The sequence below is a fragment of the Colletotrichum fructicola genome (assembly GCF_000319635.2).
Source record: "Colletotrichum fructicola Nara gc5 chromosome Unknown KSG_Nara_v1_contig03, whole genome shotgun sequence".
Classification (NCBI taxonomy): domain Eukaryota; kingdom Fungi; phylum Ascomycota; class Sordariomycetes; order Glomerellales; family Glomerellaceae; genus Colletotrichum; species Colletotrichum fructicola.
Window position 1 is genome coordinate 2,030,289 of NW_027094053.1, and position 18,469 is coordinate 2,048,757.

The following is an 18,469-nucleotide window of genomic DNA, read 5'->3' on the forward strand; positions in this document are numbered from 1 at the left end:
TGGAGACGGAAGGTCACGTCTGTGGTAATAACATGAGGGGAACGGCTCGGCTGCGGTGCTCCTTGCGAGGGCAACACGAACAAGTGGCTTCCTTGTCAGGCCGAATTTTCGGTTCCGTGTCACCCGAAGCTGTGTATCTTTCTATCTTCCCTTTGGGCTAATCACCCTCCCCCCTCAACAGAGGGTAGGGACTCCGTGCCTTCTCTCTATCAGCGCAAAGAGCTCGGGACGATGGCGTCAGCCGCCTTCTGGTATAACAACAACAGATGATGCTGTACAGAAGTTAGTCACGGATGCAAGAACGATAGCTATGATATTGCTCGACTGGTTTTGCACAGGGTCGGTCCAAGCCTACGCACAGTTGAGGTATCAATATCGTACTGACGAGGAGGGTTGCACAAGCCACGTGCATTCGTCCAGTCATAACTTGACAGCTATAACCTGCGACTATGGCCAGGGGGTAGGTTGGCGCCTTCCGAGCTGTCAACTGCTGATGATATGCACGAACCATGGTCGTAGCCTGCAGAGAGGGGTAGGGATCCCGATGGCGAGGGTTCAGGTGGTGTTTTGAGAGCCGACAGTCGTAGCATACATCACGGCCGTTCCGCTGAGAGACGGTTTCCTGCATACAATCATGCAGGCAGTCGGGGAGAAGACAAATACGGTGGGTGGCATGTTGCCGCTGTGGCCCACCAACGTCTTGCTATCATGACCATGCCGCGAGAAAACAGGAATAGTGGGTGTGGTAGCCGGCGAGAAAACAAGTCCGTCTGTCCGTTTCCTGAGAATCCTGCAGAGCCCGAGGCGATTCTTGTATTTCGAGCACCCGTGCGACAAAACAAGAGTGGCCGCAACCAATGTGACTGGCTGGGCCCATCCACCCACTTTAGTCCAACGTCAGGTTCGAAAGATCCTGTGACCCGTTCCCTGAAATATCCTCGTGAATCGAAGAGCATGGAAAACTGCATAGTGGCTAGCAGTTCATGGCTGATGGCTGATGGTTTATGGCTATGGCAGTGGAGTTTGGCCACCGCGATCATGCATGTTACACGCAGATACCTTGGGCGGGATGCAGTATTCTCCCAGGCTATAGTGAAAGATGGGCACACGGCCGACGCATGCAGATATTCCTTGGGAAATTGACTGGCAGGTACACGTAGTCTTCCGATGGGTCGGTCGGCAAAGGAGGCCAACAAGTCGGACGTCTTGCGTCTGACCGGCGTATCTGTCACGTCTGGCCAGGCTCCCGTTCGATGCCTAGCAGGCTAGACCGGAAGACTGCAGATGACAGCTCATATTTTCTACTGGATGTAAGTGCAGGAGCGAGACCAGAGAGGTAGTCGGGCAGATAGGTCACGACGGAAGGAGAAGAGTCTTGGACGGGGTGCTGGGAGAAACCCTCGTCAAGACGGAAATGGCAGCAGCGGGAATGATGTCAAAAGCAAAGGAGTGAGGGGAACAGAGAGGGGAAGCAAAAGGAGGGAGGAAACAACAGATCTGTGTCTGTTTTGATTCTTAGGTCGTCACCAATTTGTCTATTACATTACCTGCCTACCTACGATAGAAGGTGAATATTTGCGATTCTGCCGCCTTCCCAGTGCTCTCGGCAGGCATCTGCCATGGATACCGTAGATATCAAAGGACCCTTACAACGATGCGGAAGATATTTGAAATGACCCTACCACACATCGTGCCTGTCACTGCAGGGTAAGGTACCATGAGGTGTCAACAAAGAAAACCCGGCCAGGCCAGGCCAGGCCAGGCCGGAGGCGGACGAGGACACTCACCCTCCCTCTCCCCTTCACTCGCTCTCGCCCACCTAGGTGTTCGTTGGTAAGGTACCTACCTCACCCCATCCGGCAATCTTACCTGCAACTGGTTACTTACACGTTGATTTTCATGCCATCACCGGGCGTCATTGCCGCCTGCCGCACTTTTATGCTCTTGCCCTCCCGGGAAGGACTCGATGCCATCCAAGCCCCGGCCGCCGTGCTTACCTTACCTTCCGTTACCTACCGGACTGCCTCGACCTGAGGTACCTTACCTTACCTGATCACCTACCACTCTTCCCCATCTCTCCGAGGGCCCCGAAGTAAAGTAGGCAGGTAGGTACCTACATAACTTAACTTCTGGTTTGTCAAGTCAAAAACTTGCCTCCTCCCTCGACTTCTTCCGGCTGTCAGACTCACACCCTGCATTCACTCTCACACTCAGCCCGGTCCACACCACCCTCGACAGAGAGGAAGGGGGAGAAAGGAAAAGAAAGATAAAACCAGGTGGAAGACAAAAACCAGAATCCACTCTTCATCTCACATCACGGCCCCAGACCCTGCCTCACACAACCGCCTCAGACAAGGCGTCATGGCTGCCCTCATCGAGCTTTCGGGCCGCTTCCAGAGCCCGTTTATTCCTCTGCTTGCTGCCCTTCTCATACTTCTAACGGTGATGAACTACCGCTCATGGAACCGTCTCAGACATATTCCTGGACCGCCAGGTGCTGCCTTCAGCAAATGGTGGATGCTACGTAACACACTGGGTGGGCAGATGCATCTCGCCCTCAAGCGAGCCTGTGATGACTACGGTGAGTCAGCCCTGGAATCTTCCTACGCCCGGTCCCCAGCACATTTTCAGCCCTCACCACTCAACCGCTCGCCTCTGCCACAGAGATGAGTTGTGCCGTCCGAGAAGGTCTCAGACACACATGCGCACTCGTCCACTGCGTGCTCAAGAGCCGCAGACATTTCCCCTGTCTGGCTTCCACAGGCTGCTGACAAAAACCCTTGCGTTGTAGGCCCGGTCGTCCGCATTGGTCCCAACGACTTGGTAACCAATGACGCGGAAATGCTTCGTCGGATGTGGGCGGTTCGTTCGCCATATCGCAAGGGCGCCTGGTATCAGGCCGTCAGATTCGATCCTACCAGGGACAACATCATCTCTATGAGAAACGATCATGACCACAATGAACTCAGAGCCAAGATGGCCATTGGTGTAAGTTGTGCCATGTTCCTGTCTTTCCTGGTCTTACATTCGATTTTCATCAACGCGCCATCCTCTGACACAAAATCAAACAGTACTCTGGCAAGGAAAATGAGGGTCTTGAGTCCACCGTCGACATTCAAATACAGTCACTCGTCCGGCTCATTGAGGAGAAATATGTGTCCACTGCTGTCAACTTCCGACCTGTGGATTTGTGCAGGAAGATTCAGTACCTCACGTTGGACATAATCACATCGCTCGCGTTTGGCTATCACTTCGGGTACCTCGAGCAAGATGCCGACGTTCACCGATACATCCAGACGACCGAGGAGAGCATGCCAGTCATGATGACACTCACCGTGTTCCCTCAACTGGCAAAACTGCTTCAGTCGCCCCTTTTCCGCCGGGCAATGCCCTCGGAGCATGACCGCGTGGGTTTTGGCCAGTTCATCGCGTGAGTGATTGTGTTGCTCTGTGCCATCTTTGTCGTAAACACAAGACCACTAACTGTTGTTTGTTTCATGCTAGCGTCGCGAAGAGGGTTGTCGCAGAAAGGCTTATGTCAGACAAAACGGCGAAACGGCGGGACATGTTAGGGTCCTTCCTTGCACATGGCCTGACCAGAGAGGAGGCTGAGGGTGAGACATTGGTACAGATCATAGCCGGATCCGACACGACGGCCACTTCAATCCGGACCACAATCCTGTATCTGATGACAGCCCCATCCTGTTATTCCCGCCTTGCCAACGAGATACGGGATGCGGCGCGAAGGGGTATGATATCATCCCCCATTACTAACCGGGAAGCGGGTGACCTTCGCTACTTGCAAGCTGTGATCAAGGAAGGCTTGCGTGTGTTTCCTCCGGTCACCGGCCTCATGTCGGCAACAGTGCCCAAGGGAGGTGATTTCATGCATGGCATGAGTATACCCGAAGGAGCTGATATTGGTTGGACTGCCTTCGGAGTGCTCCGCTCCAAAACGGTATACGGCCCAGACGCCGACGTGTTCCGGCCGGAACGCTGGTTAGAGGCCGAAGATGATCAACTCAAATCCATGACGGCGCAATGGGAACTGGTCTTCAAGTACGGCAAGTGGCAGTGTCTGGGGAAGACGGTGGCCCTATTGGAGATGAACAAAGTGTTCGTTGAAGTAAGTCTTCTCTGGGCTAGCCAGCGTCCTGCGCAAGAGGCATCTTTGGTTGACTAACTGTCACTGCCAGCTCTTGCGGCGATTCGACTTTGCCCTGACGGACCCTACCAAATCATGGAACTCGTTCTCAGCTGGAATATTTATCCAGTCTGGCCTATGGGTTAGAGTGAGCAGAGTGGAGTAGCCGAGACGAGAGGTAGCCAAAAGGTCATTGGAAAGATCAGGTGTGGGATGTGGATGGCGAATCCTTTGAGAATAGGTGCGAATGATGCAGCACACATGCATGCGTTGGTAAAATTGTAGATGGAAGCACATACAACCGAAGCAAGTTGGCAAGAGCCAAGCGTCCCCCCCCTCTCCCCCTTCTTTGGACTGTAGGCTACCAAATACTGTTTGAAGGCATTCAACCTGTGTTGAAAGCGAACCGTAGAGTGCTTTGCATACCGGTCGACCCTGTGGGCGGATGAGGATAGGTCGGTCGCATGCTTCAGAGATCCGAGACCGAAGTTCTCTCGGCGAGTCATGGATGTGCGTTGTCTGTTGTGTTCGTGTGGACGGTTCAGAAGGTTGCAAATACTAATTATATAGATTTCTGATGGACGTGGTAAAGGTGAGGTGCTAATTAGGCGATCCTTTCCTCCTCTCCGCACTCAACCGGCTTAACCGAGCCCCTAAACCCCACAACTTTGAAGTAAGTTACCGTCCTCAGCAGAAGCACCTTACTCGGCCCGCTGGGTTTAGACCAGATAGTCCGGTGTCGCCCCGACCCCCTTGTAAACCTTCCCACTGGGTGCACTTTCGAATGAAATGACAGTACCCACGCACCGCGGCGACTCCTTTTCCACTTCCATTGCCAGGCAGGCAGAGGCGCCATCCCTGTAAACAAGACGACTTGGGATGAACGTGCAGGGCAGTCCAGAACGATGATGCCGGTAATAAGCTTTGTTGCAAACTAATGTTTTCCTGCACAATACGAGTTGCTTGGGATGTCTCAGCACGAGGATTTTCGTTTGTATTGTATACAACAACTATATATATACATATCAGGCAGCCGTCACCAATGGCGTCGATGTTGCCGAACCCTACCTCCGAAAGCCATTCATAGGATCAAGCACGGATTTCGCCATACGCTGGGCACTTGCTTCCCATTTGTGACGCCATGTCTCTGCGATCTGGGTTGCTCTCCCTATTCGGCCTCGTCGCCACTGTCCTCGCGGCAGATCTCGATGACTTTGTCACTCGTCAAAGAGATATTGCTCTCATAAGCGCCCTGAACAACATTGGACCCCATGGTTCAATGATTCAAGGGGCTGGTGCCGGCATTGTCGTCGCCAGCCCGTCCAAGTCGGACCCTGATTGTTTGTTACCGACCCCAAGCTCCATTATCTTCGTTCGCTAACCCAGTACGCGCCGCAGACTTTTATACCTGGACCCGAGATGCCGCATTGACCATGAAGATGGTCGTCGACGAATTCATTCTCGGCAACAAGGATCTCCAAGTCTACATCGAGGACTACTACCACTCTCAGGCTATCCTGCAAACCGTCACAAATCCTTCGGGGTCTCTGCTGGCCTCTGGCCGCGGCTTAGGCGAGGCCAAGTACTTGGTCGACGGCTCACGCTTCAACGGTGCCTGGGGTCGCCCTCAAAGAGACGGGCCGGCGTTGCGAGCTATCACACTCATTACCTATTCGCATTGGCTTATTCAGAATGGCCAGGAATCCAAGGTCAAAGACGTCATCTGGCCCATTATCGCCAACGATTTGTCCTACGTTGGCCAATACTGGTAAGTCAATCTCCCGGAAGACGCATGTCGTGTCGATGGCCTAACAGGGAGCCTAGGAACTCTACCGGATTCGACCTCTGGGAAGAAGTCTCCGGCTCTAGCTTTTTCACCACTCAGAGCCAGTATCGGTCCCTCGTGGAAGGCAACACGCTGGCACAATCTCTTGGCGTCAAGTGCGCAGGCTGTGAGCTGGCACCCGACGTCTTGTGTTTCCTCCAAACTTTCTGGAACGGGGAATACTTCACGGCCAACATCAACACCCAAACACAACGGTCCGGCAAGGATGCCAACGTCATGCTCGGGTCCATTGCTGTGTTTGATATCGCAGCTAGCTGCGACGATCCTTCCATTCAACCCTGCCACAGCAAATCTCTGGCCAACTTCAAGGTCTTGATCGACGCTTTCCGCAACGCCACGCTCTACCCCATCAACGAGGGAATCGCCAAGAACAAGGGTGTAGCTCTGGGCCGCTACACCGAGGATGTGTATTTTGACGGCAATCCTTGGTGAGTTAAATCCGAAATTCCACGCCAAAAGCATGGTGCTGATCCGCGATTAGGTATCTCATCACCATCGGAGCAGCCGAGTTCCTGTACGACGCAGTGGCTCAATGGAAGTCGCAGGGCCAAATCAAGGTGGACTCGACGTCGCAACCTTTCTTCGCTGACTTGTACCCCAAAGTCAAGGAGGGCACTTACCAGAAGGCCGCCAACCTATCCAATGACTACAGCAGCATTCTCAGCGCCGTCACCGCCTACGCGGATTCCTTCGTTGCCGTAGCCCAACAGTATATCCCCAAGAACGGCTCAATGTCTGAGCAGTTCAACAAAGCCCCGCCAGGCAACCCTATCTCTGCGGCTGACCTCACATGGTCGTACGCGGCCTTCGTCACGATGAGTGAGCGCCGCGCCGGCTCGTACCCGCCCAGCTGGACTGCCTCCACGGAGCTACCGGCTACATGCACCACATCTTCGACGACCGGCATTTACGCCCCGGCAATCGCTGCCGGAGCCCCTAACGTGACGGGCTCCTGCCCTGTATCCGTCAGTTTCTTGGTCAATGCGACGACGTACTACGGCGAAAATGTCTACCTTGTCGGCAATATTGCCGAACTTGGTTCCTGGAACGTTGGAAATGGCCAGCAAATGAGCGCATCAAATTACAGCTCTGAACGTCCGCTTTGGACCGTCGACGTAGAAATTCCCGGGGGCCAGAACGTGAGCTATGTCTATGCGAGGAAGCAAAACTGCGACCAAGGCTACATTTACGAGACAACAAACCGTACACTGGCTGTACCTGCCTGTGGCTCGACGAAAAGCCTGGCGGTAAATGATGCCTGGGAAGGGCCTACGGGATCAAGTGGCACCTGCTAAGCTGGGCACCAAGTGTCGTGCTGATGGGTAATAGTAAGCACATAATGTGAAAAAAGAACTCTCATTTAATACATGGACAATTGCCCAGGCCTTTTTGCCTTACCCTTCACATGTAGGAGGGATTGAAAGTTCCTCAGCTCCCAAACATATTACCACCATCCGGGTTCCCCATCATCCCCGGGCCGACCATGCCATTACCGCCCAGAGGAAAGCCCCCGAAACCCCCTCCGAATGCCGCATACGTATCCATGTCGTACCCTTGCATCAAGTAGCTCCAATCCATATCCACAACATCACCTTCCGAAGCCGGGGGACCCATCGCCGGGGTCCCCGCAGTCACCGATGGCGGCGTCATGATCATGTTTGTCGGCATTTGCATGGGGCCGACCTGGGACGTAGTATTGTTGACCGGTGCATTTCTGGCAGCCTGTTGTGGGAATCCGGCTCCTCCATCTGGCCCGGGCCGGCCGCCGCGCTGCTTCTTGCCCGCCTTCTCTGCCCGCTGGCGCAACCTCGTGATCCACATGGGCTCCTGCTCAGGTCTTCCGATCTGTTGCTGGCCGGCTTCGTGAGCGTCCCATGCCTTAATAAATAGATTGCCGAAAGCGATGTGCATCGGGCTATGCAGTGTATTCATCAGCCCTCGCCGTTCGTGGTTCTCAGCAATGGCATCCCATGCTCTTTCAACCATCGGCCCGGTCAGCCGTTGCCGTAACTCCGTCACCAAGAACATGTAGGCGGGAAAGGGGAAGTGGAGGTACGTATACCACTTATATCCCTGCAGACTTTCCGCGGCCTGGACAATGTTATCGTACTCGATCATCTGGATAGCTTCAAGAAAGAGTGTATCGCGCTCATGATCTTGGAGCGTGGTCGCTTCGCCGTTGCCCATCCGTACAAGGAATGAGATGACCCTCATCTTACAAAGTGATTGCCGCGTCATCGTCAGAGTAAAGAAATGTAAGGGTATTTTGGGGTCACACCATTTGAGGTAGGTGCCCTCGATATGCGCGAAGAAGCCGTCTAGTGTGTAGGTTTGATCCTGCCCAGCCATGCGGACCGTCGGGACCGGTCGCGGTGCGATAGCCGCTGGACCGGATTCTTTCTCCTTGTCCCCATGGCGCTGCCCATCGCGTACAGTATCGCTGCTAATAGCCATGGCCAACTCTGTCCGGATGAGGACGAAGAGCATCTCGGTCGCACCCTGGTGTGGAGTCGGAGCATCTTTACCGTTGATATGTAGGTCAGTATCGTTGATATTGAGAGGCAGCTTGCAGTCACCGGCAGTAGACAAAGCTGTTACGGTTGAGCCCGTCATCTCTCCTATTCGACGATCGTAGCCGACAATAGTCCACCAGAGACGCCGCCGTTGCTCGACCTCATAGGGTGAGAGCCCAAAGGCTGCAGCATCCCGATGCAGACCCATCCGCTGGCCGATCCTTACAGCTATGCCGACCAGGCAGAAGATCTGTCTTGGATCGACGAACATGCGAACGGCGATCTATTCGCGTTGATTAGCAAGCCTGCTGTGTAGAAACGCGTTTACAGAAAGCGGTTCGTATCTACCAAGAAGAGCATATAGGCCTGGAGGACCATGGTGTCACTTGTCCGCATAAAGCCAGCGTTGACAAGTGCCTGTTGGAGAGCCGTGTGGAACCTAGATAAGACGGAAGGTTTGGTTTCGTTAAACATCTTGGCGACCTCGGTATCCTCAAGTGAGGTGACTGCTAAAAGATAAATTGCAAACATGAGACATTCCACGTTCTTTGAAATCTTCTCGAGGTTAGCACTGGCCTCTATGATGAGACCTTGAACAGTGGGAACATGTGTTATTTTCAGGAGAGGATTGACGTTGTTGATATAAATTTGCCAGAGTTGAAAGATTTGAATGGGAGATGGATGCAGGTGTGTCACGGAAGCATTCCGGTTGCCGACAATGAATGGGAAGCCATCCTGGTTGTCATACATCTTATCGAAGGCGTGGTGTATCGTGGAACCATCGACCTCATCTTCTGAGGAATCCCTCAGCAGTTCCTCGCTGGCTCTGAACTGGGCCATCAGTTAGGACAGAGGGTGGCAAAAGGCAAAAATGGGGCGCGTAGATAAATGAAGCGGAGGAGGGCAGCAAACCTCTTTGTGAAAGGGAAACCATTTGTTAAAGGGTCTAGTATATCGAGTTACATATTAGCGCATGTACGAAGGGGGAGTTCTTGCTGTAGTAGTAGTAGTAGTAGAAGTAGTAGTAGTAGTTGTTGTAGTGGTATAGTGCCGCTTTACTCACTTGTCGGACTGTGACCTCCTGCTGCCGGCGACGGAGGGTGATGTGCTTCCCTCGGGAGACGTCTTGAGACCCTCGAAGTCGTTTTCCAGCTCAGCAACCTCATCGATACTAGGGCCCTCGTCGATGTGGATAGAGTCTCGGTCTGAAGGCTTCAGGTCGGCTGCGATGGGGTCGAACTTGACGCCATTTTCAGCCAAGAGCAGCTCATACTTTTTCAGTCTGTCGACAAGGTCTCTCTCTTGAAGACGCTTCTTTCGTCGCCTCGGTGGTTGTGGGGGGATGACTCGACATTCGACGCGAGCCTTGACACAGTTGGCACAAGGCTTGTTCTTGTCGCAACGAACCTTTCGCTGCTGGCAAAGAACACATGATGTGCCTCTGGTAAGCTTCATGGCAGCCATGGGGTCGGGTTCGGGGGGAGGAGGAGCCCTCGGCGGAGGTAGTAGTTGTGCTTCTCCCGACATGGTTTATTATGTGGATGCGGGCAACTTCTGGTATGCAGATGGCGAGACGCTGACTGACTGGCTGATTACCATACAGGTCTTGATGTCGGCTGGCTGAATCCCGGTTCGGATCCGAAAGGTGAGGTTGCAGGCGAAACGTTGACGGGGTGCGGGACGAGTTTAACGAAGAGACCAATGAACAATCATCAGATGCGCCAAGGGGCAGCTGGCCAGACCTGTCGGTATGGAGTGGAGTGGAGTGGAGCGGAGCGGCGTCGTATTCTGTCTCGAGGGGCTCTCTGCCGGAGACCACGAGGTTCGGTGAAGATTTGCTTCTGACTACCCGAGACACTGTTGGAATGGACGGTCTGTTGGATTGTCGGAATGGGCAGAAGATGGCTGCGGTAAGCCTAGTAGATGTGTATGTGTGTACGAATAATGAGCAGGCAGCAGGCAGAAGCTCAGCTTAGAGTAGGTTTGGTGGAGACAAGCGTGGATATGCGTGCCGAGATGGAGAATTTGGGGGGACAGGCGAAGTAAGGCAGACGGGGGTAAAGGTATGGATTGGTAGGTCCAGTTAGATACGGATAAGGTACCTAGGTAGGTAAGCGGTTGGGGTCGGTTATGGAACCAGGCGTTGAGGGTAATGGATCCGTAGGCGGTGGGAGTATCAGCATCCGCATCAGCACCAGCACCAGCACAAGCTCTGGTATCCGCAAAGATGGTATGCTAGGGCCAGGCAATGGGACTATTCGTGGACCAAACCGGAAGAGACAGGACGAACGACAGGGCCGTGGGCGTTTCCAGTCCGGTGGGTGTGGTGCTGTTGAGGCTCTTGCCTACGTTATAGGGTAGGACCGTAGCTTAGGTCCGGCGACGACCACACGGCGAGACTGGGACCTTGGAATTGGGAACTGGTGGATGGGATGGGATGGGATGGAACGTCGCGATGTCTGAGGGGGAAGACCGGCAGGGAGAGAGAGCACCTGAGGAGAATACCTAATTAATTACCCGTCCGGGACCGAACGAGAGGTGACGTTGATCCAAGTTGACAGATTAGAGGTCAACGCAACAACAGAGAGCCCAGCTTTCCACAAAGAGCCCTAAGCAGCTTTAGGTACCTAAGCAGGGACATCGGGCAATAAGGTGCACCTCATGCCTTACCACACCACCTAAGGCACCTTACCTAAGGTACCTAAGGTAGGTAGTGCTACAGATACCCAGGCACCTTGTCTATGCATTGCACTACCCGAGCACCCGAGTCCATGCCGCAAACGGCGCAGTCGGGACCCCGCCGGACACCAGTACGACCTCCGGTGCCCGAGACATGGCCTTCTAAGGTCCCATTGATGCTGAGTATCCTTCGCTTCTCCCTGCGAACATGTCCGGAACTAACGAGCGACGACACTCGCCTGGACATCCCCACCGGCCTCGACTAAGCTCTTCTGGCACCCATCCCACCGCCATTGCATCGCAGTCGCGTGAGACACTCGCGGCAGCCACCATACGATGATGGTGTACATAGTATCGCGTCGCGTCCGAGGCACCTTCACTGGTCGCCGACGGCCGCGTTGATACCATGCTAAGTAACCAAGTGTCCGTAGCCACCCATATGTATAATTAAAATGGCCTGAGTCGACCGATTCTCACCCGTCTGTGGTTCATGCCTGCGAACTGCCCGAGCGCCAAGCAGCGAGAAGAAAAAAGCGGCAGAGGCGAAAGAAAAAGAAAGGGGGAAAAAAAACATCAAACAAGCAAATCCAGCCGAACTTGTTGTCCGCTCACTCATTATTCTAATCAATTCCTGCCACCAGAGCCAAAGCCTTTTTTTCCCCTCCCACCGTCTTGTGCGGCCCCTCCATCTCTACCTCCTCGGGGGCATCATCATCGCGAGTGGGCCTAATTAGAGAGCATCCCGAATCATCATGGTCGACACTCACCCAGCGACCAAGTCTGCCGAGGGCGACGGCGCTTCTTTCAACGGCGAAGCTTTCCGAGCAACAAATACCTCAACACCCACCTTGGCCCCAAGGGAAAGCGATGATCACGTGGAGAAGAAATCGGAGGACAGGCCATCAACATTACAGGAGAAGGTCACGGTTCACACGCCGATAATATCAGCCAGCCCTTCAGCCAATGCCAGCCAGCTCGACGTCTCGAAAGAGCCTAATCTGGACGAGAAGCAAGATGCAGAGAACCCCGCTCCGGAGGGGCTACCGGTTGAGATTGACGAGGCAGAAGAGAATTTCAAGCCAAAGAGCATCAAGTTCTGGCTCACCATCTTTTCCAACTTCATCGCCTTATTCTTGGTGGCACTCGATCGAACCATCATAGCCACCGCAATCCCACGCATCACTGACGAGTTTGGGAGCTTGGGGGATATCGGCTGGTATGGGTCGGCTTACATGCTCACCACTGCCGCTTCCCAACTAGTGTTTGGCCGAGTATATAAGTTCTACAATCTTCGATGGTACGTAGTGATACGACTAGGGGCTACAGAAGCGTTCGTGGCTGATTTTTTTGCGCGTACAGGGTTTTCCTCAGCAGTATCTTTGTTTTTGAGATTGGCTCACTTCTTTGCGGCGTCGCTCCCAACTCGGCCACTTTGATTGCAGGAAGAGCCATTGCAGGTGTCGGCTCCGCTGGTATATTCACTGGAGCCATGATGGTCATGATTCCAATGGTGCCGCTACACAAAAGGCCAATGTTTCAAGGTAACCAAACATTACTGTCTTGAGCAGACGTGTCCAAGTTTTAACACCAACCGTAGGCATCTTTGGTATGGTCTTTGGCCTTGCTTCCGTGATCGGGCCACTGATCGGCGGTGGCTTCACGGGCACAGTCACTTGGCGGTATGTTGCACTCAACATGTCTCTAGCTAGAATGGCTTGGACTGACGCGGGAATCCGGAAAACAGATGGTGCTTTTACATGAATCTTCCTATTGGAGGCGCGGCTTTGGTATACCTGTTCTTCATGCTCAAGGCTCCCAAGCAGCAACCACGAGAACCTGCAACACTCACCCAGCATATCTTGCGCCTTGATCCCTTGGGGACGTTCTTCTTCCTACCCTCCATCGTGGCCCTTCTCCTTGCCCTGGAGTGGGGCGGAGCGACGTATGCATGGAGCGATGGCCGTATCATTGCTCTTTTCATAGTCTTTGGGGTTGCCTTCAGCGCTTTCGCCGCCGTCCAGGTATTCATGCCCAAGACGGCAACGGTTCCAGTTAGGATCATCACCCAGAGGACCATGCTAGCCGGCGCATTCTTCATGTTTTTCTTGGCTGGGTCGATGATGTTGGCGGTTTACTATCTTCCTCTCTGGTGTAAGTTCTCTCTCTCTCTCCCTCCCCCTCCCCCCTTCTTACCAAAAAAAAAGGGGGGGGAAAGGGCCGGTGTGTTGCTGCGAGGAGACGATGTGTTAATCAATATTCCAGTCCAAGCTGTACAGGGTGCGGATCCCGTGGACTCTGGTATTTATACACTACCGCTAGTGCTCAGCATCGTGGCGTCATCCATCATCTCAGGGGGAGCGACGCAAAAGATTGGCTATTACGTGCCATCGATGATCCTCTGTCCATGCATCATGGCAACAGGTCTAGGATTGATGAGTACCTTTCAGCCGGGAACTAGCTCGGCACACTGGATCGGATACCAGTTTCTCACAGGTTTCGGCCTGGGGTTTGGCATGCAAACCGTCGGTCTTGCTGTGCAGGCGGTGTTCCCCAAAGAAGACGTGTCAACAGGTGTTTCCATAAGCTTCTTTGCGCAGCAATTGGGGGCAGCTATATTCGTCTCGGTAGGACAGTCGATTCTCAGCAACATGCTTGTGTCGCAGCTTTCTGGCATTCCTGGACTGCCTGCACAAGTCATTGTCAAGATTGGGGCAACCGACTTACACAAGGTCGTTCCGTCCCAGTTCTTGGATGTGGTCGTCAAGGCATACAACTACGCATGCACTAGGATCTTCTTGGCAGGCATGGGCCTGTCATTGGCAACGCTTGTTTGCGCTCTATGCATGGAATGGAGAAACATCAAGAAGGGGAGGAACCGTGCCAGTAGAATCGAGCCGGAAACTGAGGCGTAGTGATGGATCATCAGGCGAGGGGACGCGGCAAGGGCGACTGAGTGACAGAGAGGCACATACATACCATATACGGTACCTTATTTCACCGACCTTGAAATACCTACCTTGAATGATGATTGTATTCGGTGGGCTCAGGCGATCAGGGCCATCTCTAGTGTAGCGCCAACGCACGATGTTGGGCCCTGAACGGGCTGCCATGCATTTCGGGGCTCACTGACAGAGGCCACACACAGCGACAACGCACGTCAGGCCTCTCAAACCACCAAACTCAAAAAAAACTTGCCTTCAAAACCGGTCCATTTCCGATTCCGATCACCTTTTTCTCTCAGGTTCATGATCCTGCCTGAGTCAGGTTCGTTGAGTAAGGTACGGCTGAAGTGACGCTCCGCTTAGGCATCCGTTCCCGTGTTCAGCTTCTCATCAGATCTTTGTCGTCCCACATTACAGTCAATGTGCATGCATGCGCTGCGGACGAGGCAACTGGCTCCACGTATTTTTGCGCGCCTGTTCCCCGATCAATGAACGTCCCATCAATTGAAATCCCCCTCCGTTCGAGCCGATGGTTCCTATCTCGAGGATCAGTGGAAGCACCACGAGTATGCCAAACCAGACTGCTGTTTCTCTGAAACGCAAAAGGGCAAGCAAACCCAAAGTTCGAACAGGGTGCTTGACATGGTGAGCCCCTATTCATTACATACTACTGCATGCCCCTGTTCCCGCGGCTGTCAAGATTAACTGAGCGCAGCAAGTACGACACTCTTACCAACGAGAATGGTGCCTGGGCTGCGAACTGCTGACGCATGGCTACAATTTTTTGTTTATACAGAATAAGACGCATCAAGTGCGGAGAAGAGAGACCTGCCTGCATACGTTGCATATCGACCGGAAGGAAATGCGATGGTTACGACCAAGTTATGCCGTCTCGACCGGCAGAGGCGGACGACGATACGCGTGCTCCCGCTCTAGTTGCCCAGGCATCTTGTATGCAGCCATGCTCTGAAATCAAGGCTCTGCGCATATTACGGCCCTTAGTCGCCGACATAGACGGCACTCACACGGAGCGTGTCTATTTCCACCGCTTTCGTCGCGTTGCCGAGGCCGGTCTCTGTAACCATGTCACCAACCTCACCAGTTTTTGGAGCCGATTAGCCCCTCGGTTGAGCCATGCTGACGAGGCTGTGAAGCATGCCGTTGTAGCTCTTGGCTCCGCGTATCAAATTTATCAGTCGGAGATCCGTCAGAACGATTGCAGCTCGTCGCGCCGGGACCTCGAAATTTTCACGATTCAGCAGTACGGCACAGCAATGTCTAAGTTGTCCAGCTGTGCCCATGTGCCAATGAGAGACAGAATTCTCGTTACACTCCTCTGCTGCGTGTCTTTCGTCTGCATAGAAACACTTCGGAATAATTGGCGGCCAGCGTTGACTCACTTGTCAAATGGCCTGCGTATCATTGAGAGCTTGCCGATGAGTACGCTCGACGAGCTTCGAAATATTCGTCCAGCCCACGAATGGGAGAAAGCAACGGAAGAGATACTGGGGATGGACTATATTCTCCGTCTCTTTGCCACCTGGGAGGTTTCTTGTGCTCTATTCGCCGAGAATTTCAAGCCTTTCATCTCCATCAAGTTGTACGCAGGGCGAGAGCTTGACGACACGCCTACAGAAGAGTTCCAGTCCATAACGCAGGCTCACCGCGTCGTCGTACAGTACACCCGGGATGTATTCGCCCTCGTTTGGTTGACTCGAGAGCACCAAGGAGATGATGAGTTCTGGTCTCAGCCAATTCCCCAACGCCAGCACGACATATTGACTCAGAAGGGCAAGGATATGGCAGGGCTTTTCGAAAGATTTCTGGCCACGTCGCAAGCTCCGCGGGCCGGCACAGGAGAGCATGATTCCATATGCCTAGACACGTTGCATTACAAGTGTGCACGTCTTCTCTGCCACAACCTACGCCAAAGACCTCACCAGAGGTCCCAATCTCCAGAAGTCGTAGCTCGCTATGCGGAGCTGGTTTCCATTGCCTCTCTGTTACAACAAAGGCTCACAGCTAGGCAGAGGGAGACCACAGCCTTGCCTCGCTCCTTTACACTTGACATCGGAATCATTCCGCCGCTTTATTTTATTATCGTCAGCTGTGGGGATCCAGTCGTTCAGAAACGTGCCCTTCGACTGCTGCAGAACTACCCACAACGAGAGAACTTTTGGGATGGTAACTCAGTGCGAAACTTGCTACGAACGGCTGAAAATATCAGCTACGGACCAGCGCACCCTTTGCAAGAGGTGCCCAATTCGCTGGCGTTGGGAAAGGGGATACCCGCGCTATATGAGAAACTCCAAGAGCTACGGATCAAAGTTGAAGAAGACTAAAAACGTGCTTAGGCAAACCGGGTATCGACACAATGATTTACTCATGTGTCCTAAATTGTTGCTGTTGGTGTCCTCTCTACTCGAAGCATGTGCTGGCCCTCATTTGTGTATAGAGAAGAAGATAAGAGGAAAGAAGGTAACAAGATCTACGACCTAAAACCTCAGACGTTTCCGTTCATTAGCAAGTCGATTGTTGAGTGAGTACATACTTACTTCCACATTAGGTTAGGTAGCTGCGCAAGACCGCACTGGTGGTCAATGGCCGATGGTACGTGCCCTTCCGGCATCCTTCGTGGGGCCTTTGCTGTGAACCACATCATCCAAGCTACAATTGCCACGCAATCGTCGCGCGTCTGGTTTGCAACGTCGATACTCGAGAAGCGCATTCAAAACTATTTGACACTAAAAGTCGCACTCGATGGCATCGTTTCCTCACGAAGTTCCCACAATCACCGAAGAGAGGACCGGTTTCGACTTGAATCTCCAGCATGGCCACCAGGATCTTGTTCAAGCTGTAGCCTTCAATGCCTATGGCGATCGCTGTGCAACCGGCTCCGTCGACGGGAAGATCAAAGTTTTCAACCGTCACAAGGATGGTGTCTGGCATCATTGCGATACTTGGGGGGCGCATGGCAGCGAGATTCTTGAGGTAGGCGATTCTGACGCTGCGCACAATCACTGCCCATTCAAGACTGACACTCCCTCCACCCAGCTCCAATGGCTTCCCCCGACCGTATATCCGAATCTCATCGCATCTCTCGGGATAGAAGGCCGCTTCAAGTTATGGGCCGAAGATCCATCTGCTGCTCCAGGCCGTCGCTTCAGCGCCAGCAACCGTGCGACAACAAGCAAAGCCGCATACGAAATGCGCTCCTCGAAATACCCCTACCGCTCGTTTTCCATGAAGCACAACGAGGAGACAAGGCACACGTACCTTGCCCTTCTCGCCTCCGACGGTCGCCTGATTGTGTACGAGAATGAGCAACCTGAAAACATGTCCGAATACACCTCGATAGACGAGTTTAGCATATGTCCCAAGCCGAATCGCGGAGAAGAGGTTAGCTTCAAAGTTCGGTTCGATTCGAATCCAGAGCCGTGTTACAGTGCATTGCGGGCAGGGGTCGCACACGACTCTTTAGGCCTCGTTGTGGCGGGTATGTCCTCGGTCAAGGTGTATCGCTCTAGGGACGTGATCACAACCTCGTACGGCGTCGCTCAATCACAACGCGAGTTCTATCTTGCTGTTGACGTTGGTGTCCATAGAGGCCTTGTACGCGATATAGCATGGGCGCCTGGGAATATCCGAGGATACGACATTATTGCGACGGCTTGTCAGGACGGGTTTGTACGCGTATTCCGCATAGACACACCCTACTCGTCAGACGATGGCAAGACATGGTCAACGGCGGAACTCACGAGACATGAAAATCACCAGGCGCAGGCATTCTCCAACGTAAGCCAGTCCACAGACAACAAGCAGCCTCAATCAGGTCTCAGTGCCAGTCTAGCTAAGTCTGGCTCGCACGTGGAGAGGCACTTCTCGGGCCAGCCAGGACAAGTGAAGCATATTTTCAAAGAAATCGCCAAGCTGGATAGCCATCGTACGCCTGTATGGCGCGTCGGCTTCGATGATGATGGCCAGATCTTGGCCAGCACTGGCGACGACGGAAAGCTGGTGTGCTATCGCCAAACTCCAAACGGCGCCTGGGCAAGAAGTTCTGAGCTGGCTATGGTGAAAACGAGAATGGCCCTGCCTTGAGCCGGCTTCATGGGTCGGTCCAGCTTGTATCGATCGGCCCTCATCGCTTGCTCGTGCCATTTTCGAGCCGTGGTAGTTCTCAACCGACGCCCAGCGACCAAAGTAGCATGGCATGACCTCCTCAAAGGCTAGGGGCCAACATGGCTCCCATGCAAAATCCCGGCTTGCGGCTATCGCAAACCAGTGTCTGACGCAGACATGGCTGCTGCACTACAGATAGCCGGTAGCGAGGGCAATCTGAAAG

At 53.5% G+C, this 18,469-nt stretch overlaps 5 protein-coding genes across 5 annotated transcripts; 4 read left to right on the plus strand and 1 right to left on the minus strand.

The window, feature by feature from the left end:
• Positions 1–2,361: 2,361 nt before the first annotated feature.
• On the plus strand, positions 2,362–4,310 carry CGGC5_v005342 (Cytochrome P450 monooxygenase lolP1; the record flags this gene model as incomplete). Its single annotated transcript, XM_066151438.1, has 6 exons — positions 2,362–2,581; positions 2,792–2,988; positions 3,072–3,430; positions 3,505–3,614; positions 3,783–4,126; positions 4,197–4,310. 6 exons carry the CDS (start codon positions 2,362–2,364, stop codon positions 4,308–4,310), a joined length of 1,344 nt encoding a protein of 447 aa, XP_066009281.1.
• A 975-nt stretch (positions 4,311–5,285) lies between these two features.
• On the plus strand, positions 5,286–7,285 carry GAMP (Glucoamylase P; the record flags this gene model as incomplete). Its single annotated transcript, XM_032026862.1, has 4 exons — positions 5,286–5,484; positions 5,543–5,912; positions 5,969–6,418; positions 6,472–7,285. The coding sequence occupies 4 exons, from the start codon at positions 5,286–5,288 to the stop codon at positions 7,283–7,285; spliced, it is 1,833 nt and encodes a 610-aa protein (XP_031876709.1).
• A 133-nt stretch (positions 7,286–7,418) lies between these two features.
• aurR2-5 (Aurofusarin cluster transcription factor aurR2) lies at positions 7,419–10,030 on the minus strand (the record flags this gene model as incomplete). Its single annotated transcript, XM_032026863.1, has 4 exons — positions 7,419–8,786; positions 8,852–9,334; positions 9,416–9,449; positions 9,567–10,030. 4 exons carry the CDS (start codon positions 10,028–10,030, stop codon positions 7,419–7,421), a joined length of 2,349 nt encoding a protein of 782 aa, XP_031876732.1.
• A 1,904-nt stretch (positions 10,031–11,934) lies between these two features.
• aflT-8 (Efflux pump aflT) lies at positions 11,935–14,094 on the plus strand (the record flags this gene model as incomplete). Its single annotated transcript, XM_032026865.1, has 5 exons — positions 11,935–12,479; positions 12,542–12,723; positions 12,780–12,861; positions 12,927–13,333; positions 13,445–14,094. The coding sequence occupies 5 exons, from the start codon at positions 11,935–11,937 to the stop codon at positions 14,092–14,094; spliced, it is 1,866 nt and encodes a 621-aa protein (XP_031876728.1).
• Positions 14,095–16,724: 2,630 nt separating this feature from the next.
• On the plus strand, positions 16,725–18,225 carry SEH1 (Nucleoporin SEH1; the record flags this gene model as incomplete). The annotated part of the gene is made up of 4 exons (XM_066151439.1): positions 16,725–16,734; positions 16,792–16,817; positions 16,876–17,115; positions 17,179–18,225. 4 exons carry the CDS (start codon positions 16,725–16,727, stop codon positions 18,223–18,225), a joined length of 1,323 nt encoding a protein of 440 aa, XP_066009283.1.
• Positions 18,226–18,469: the final 244 nt, after the last annotated feature.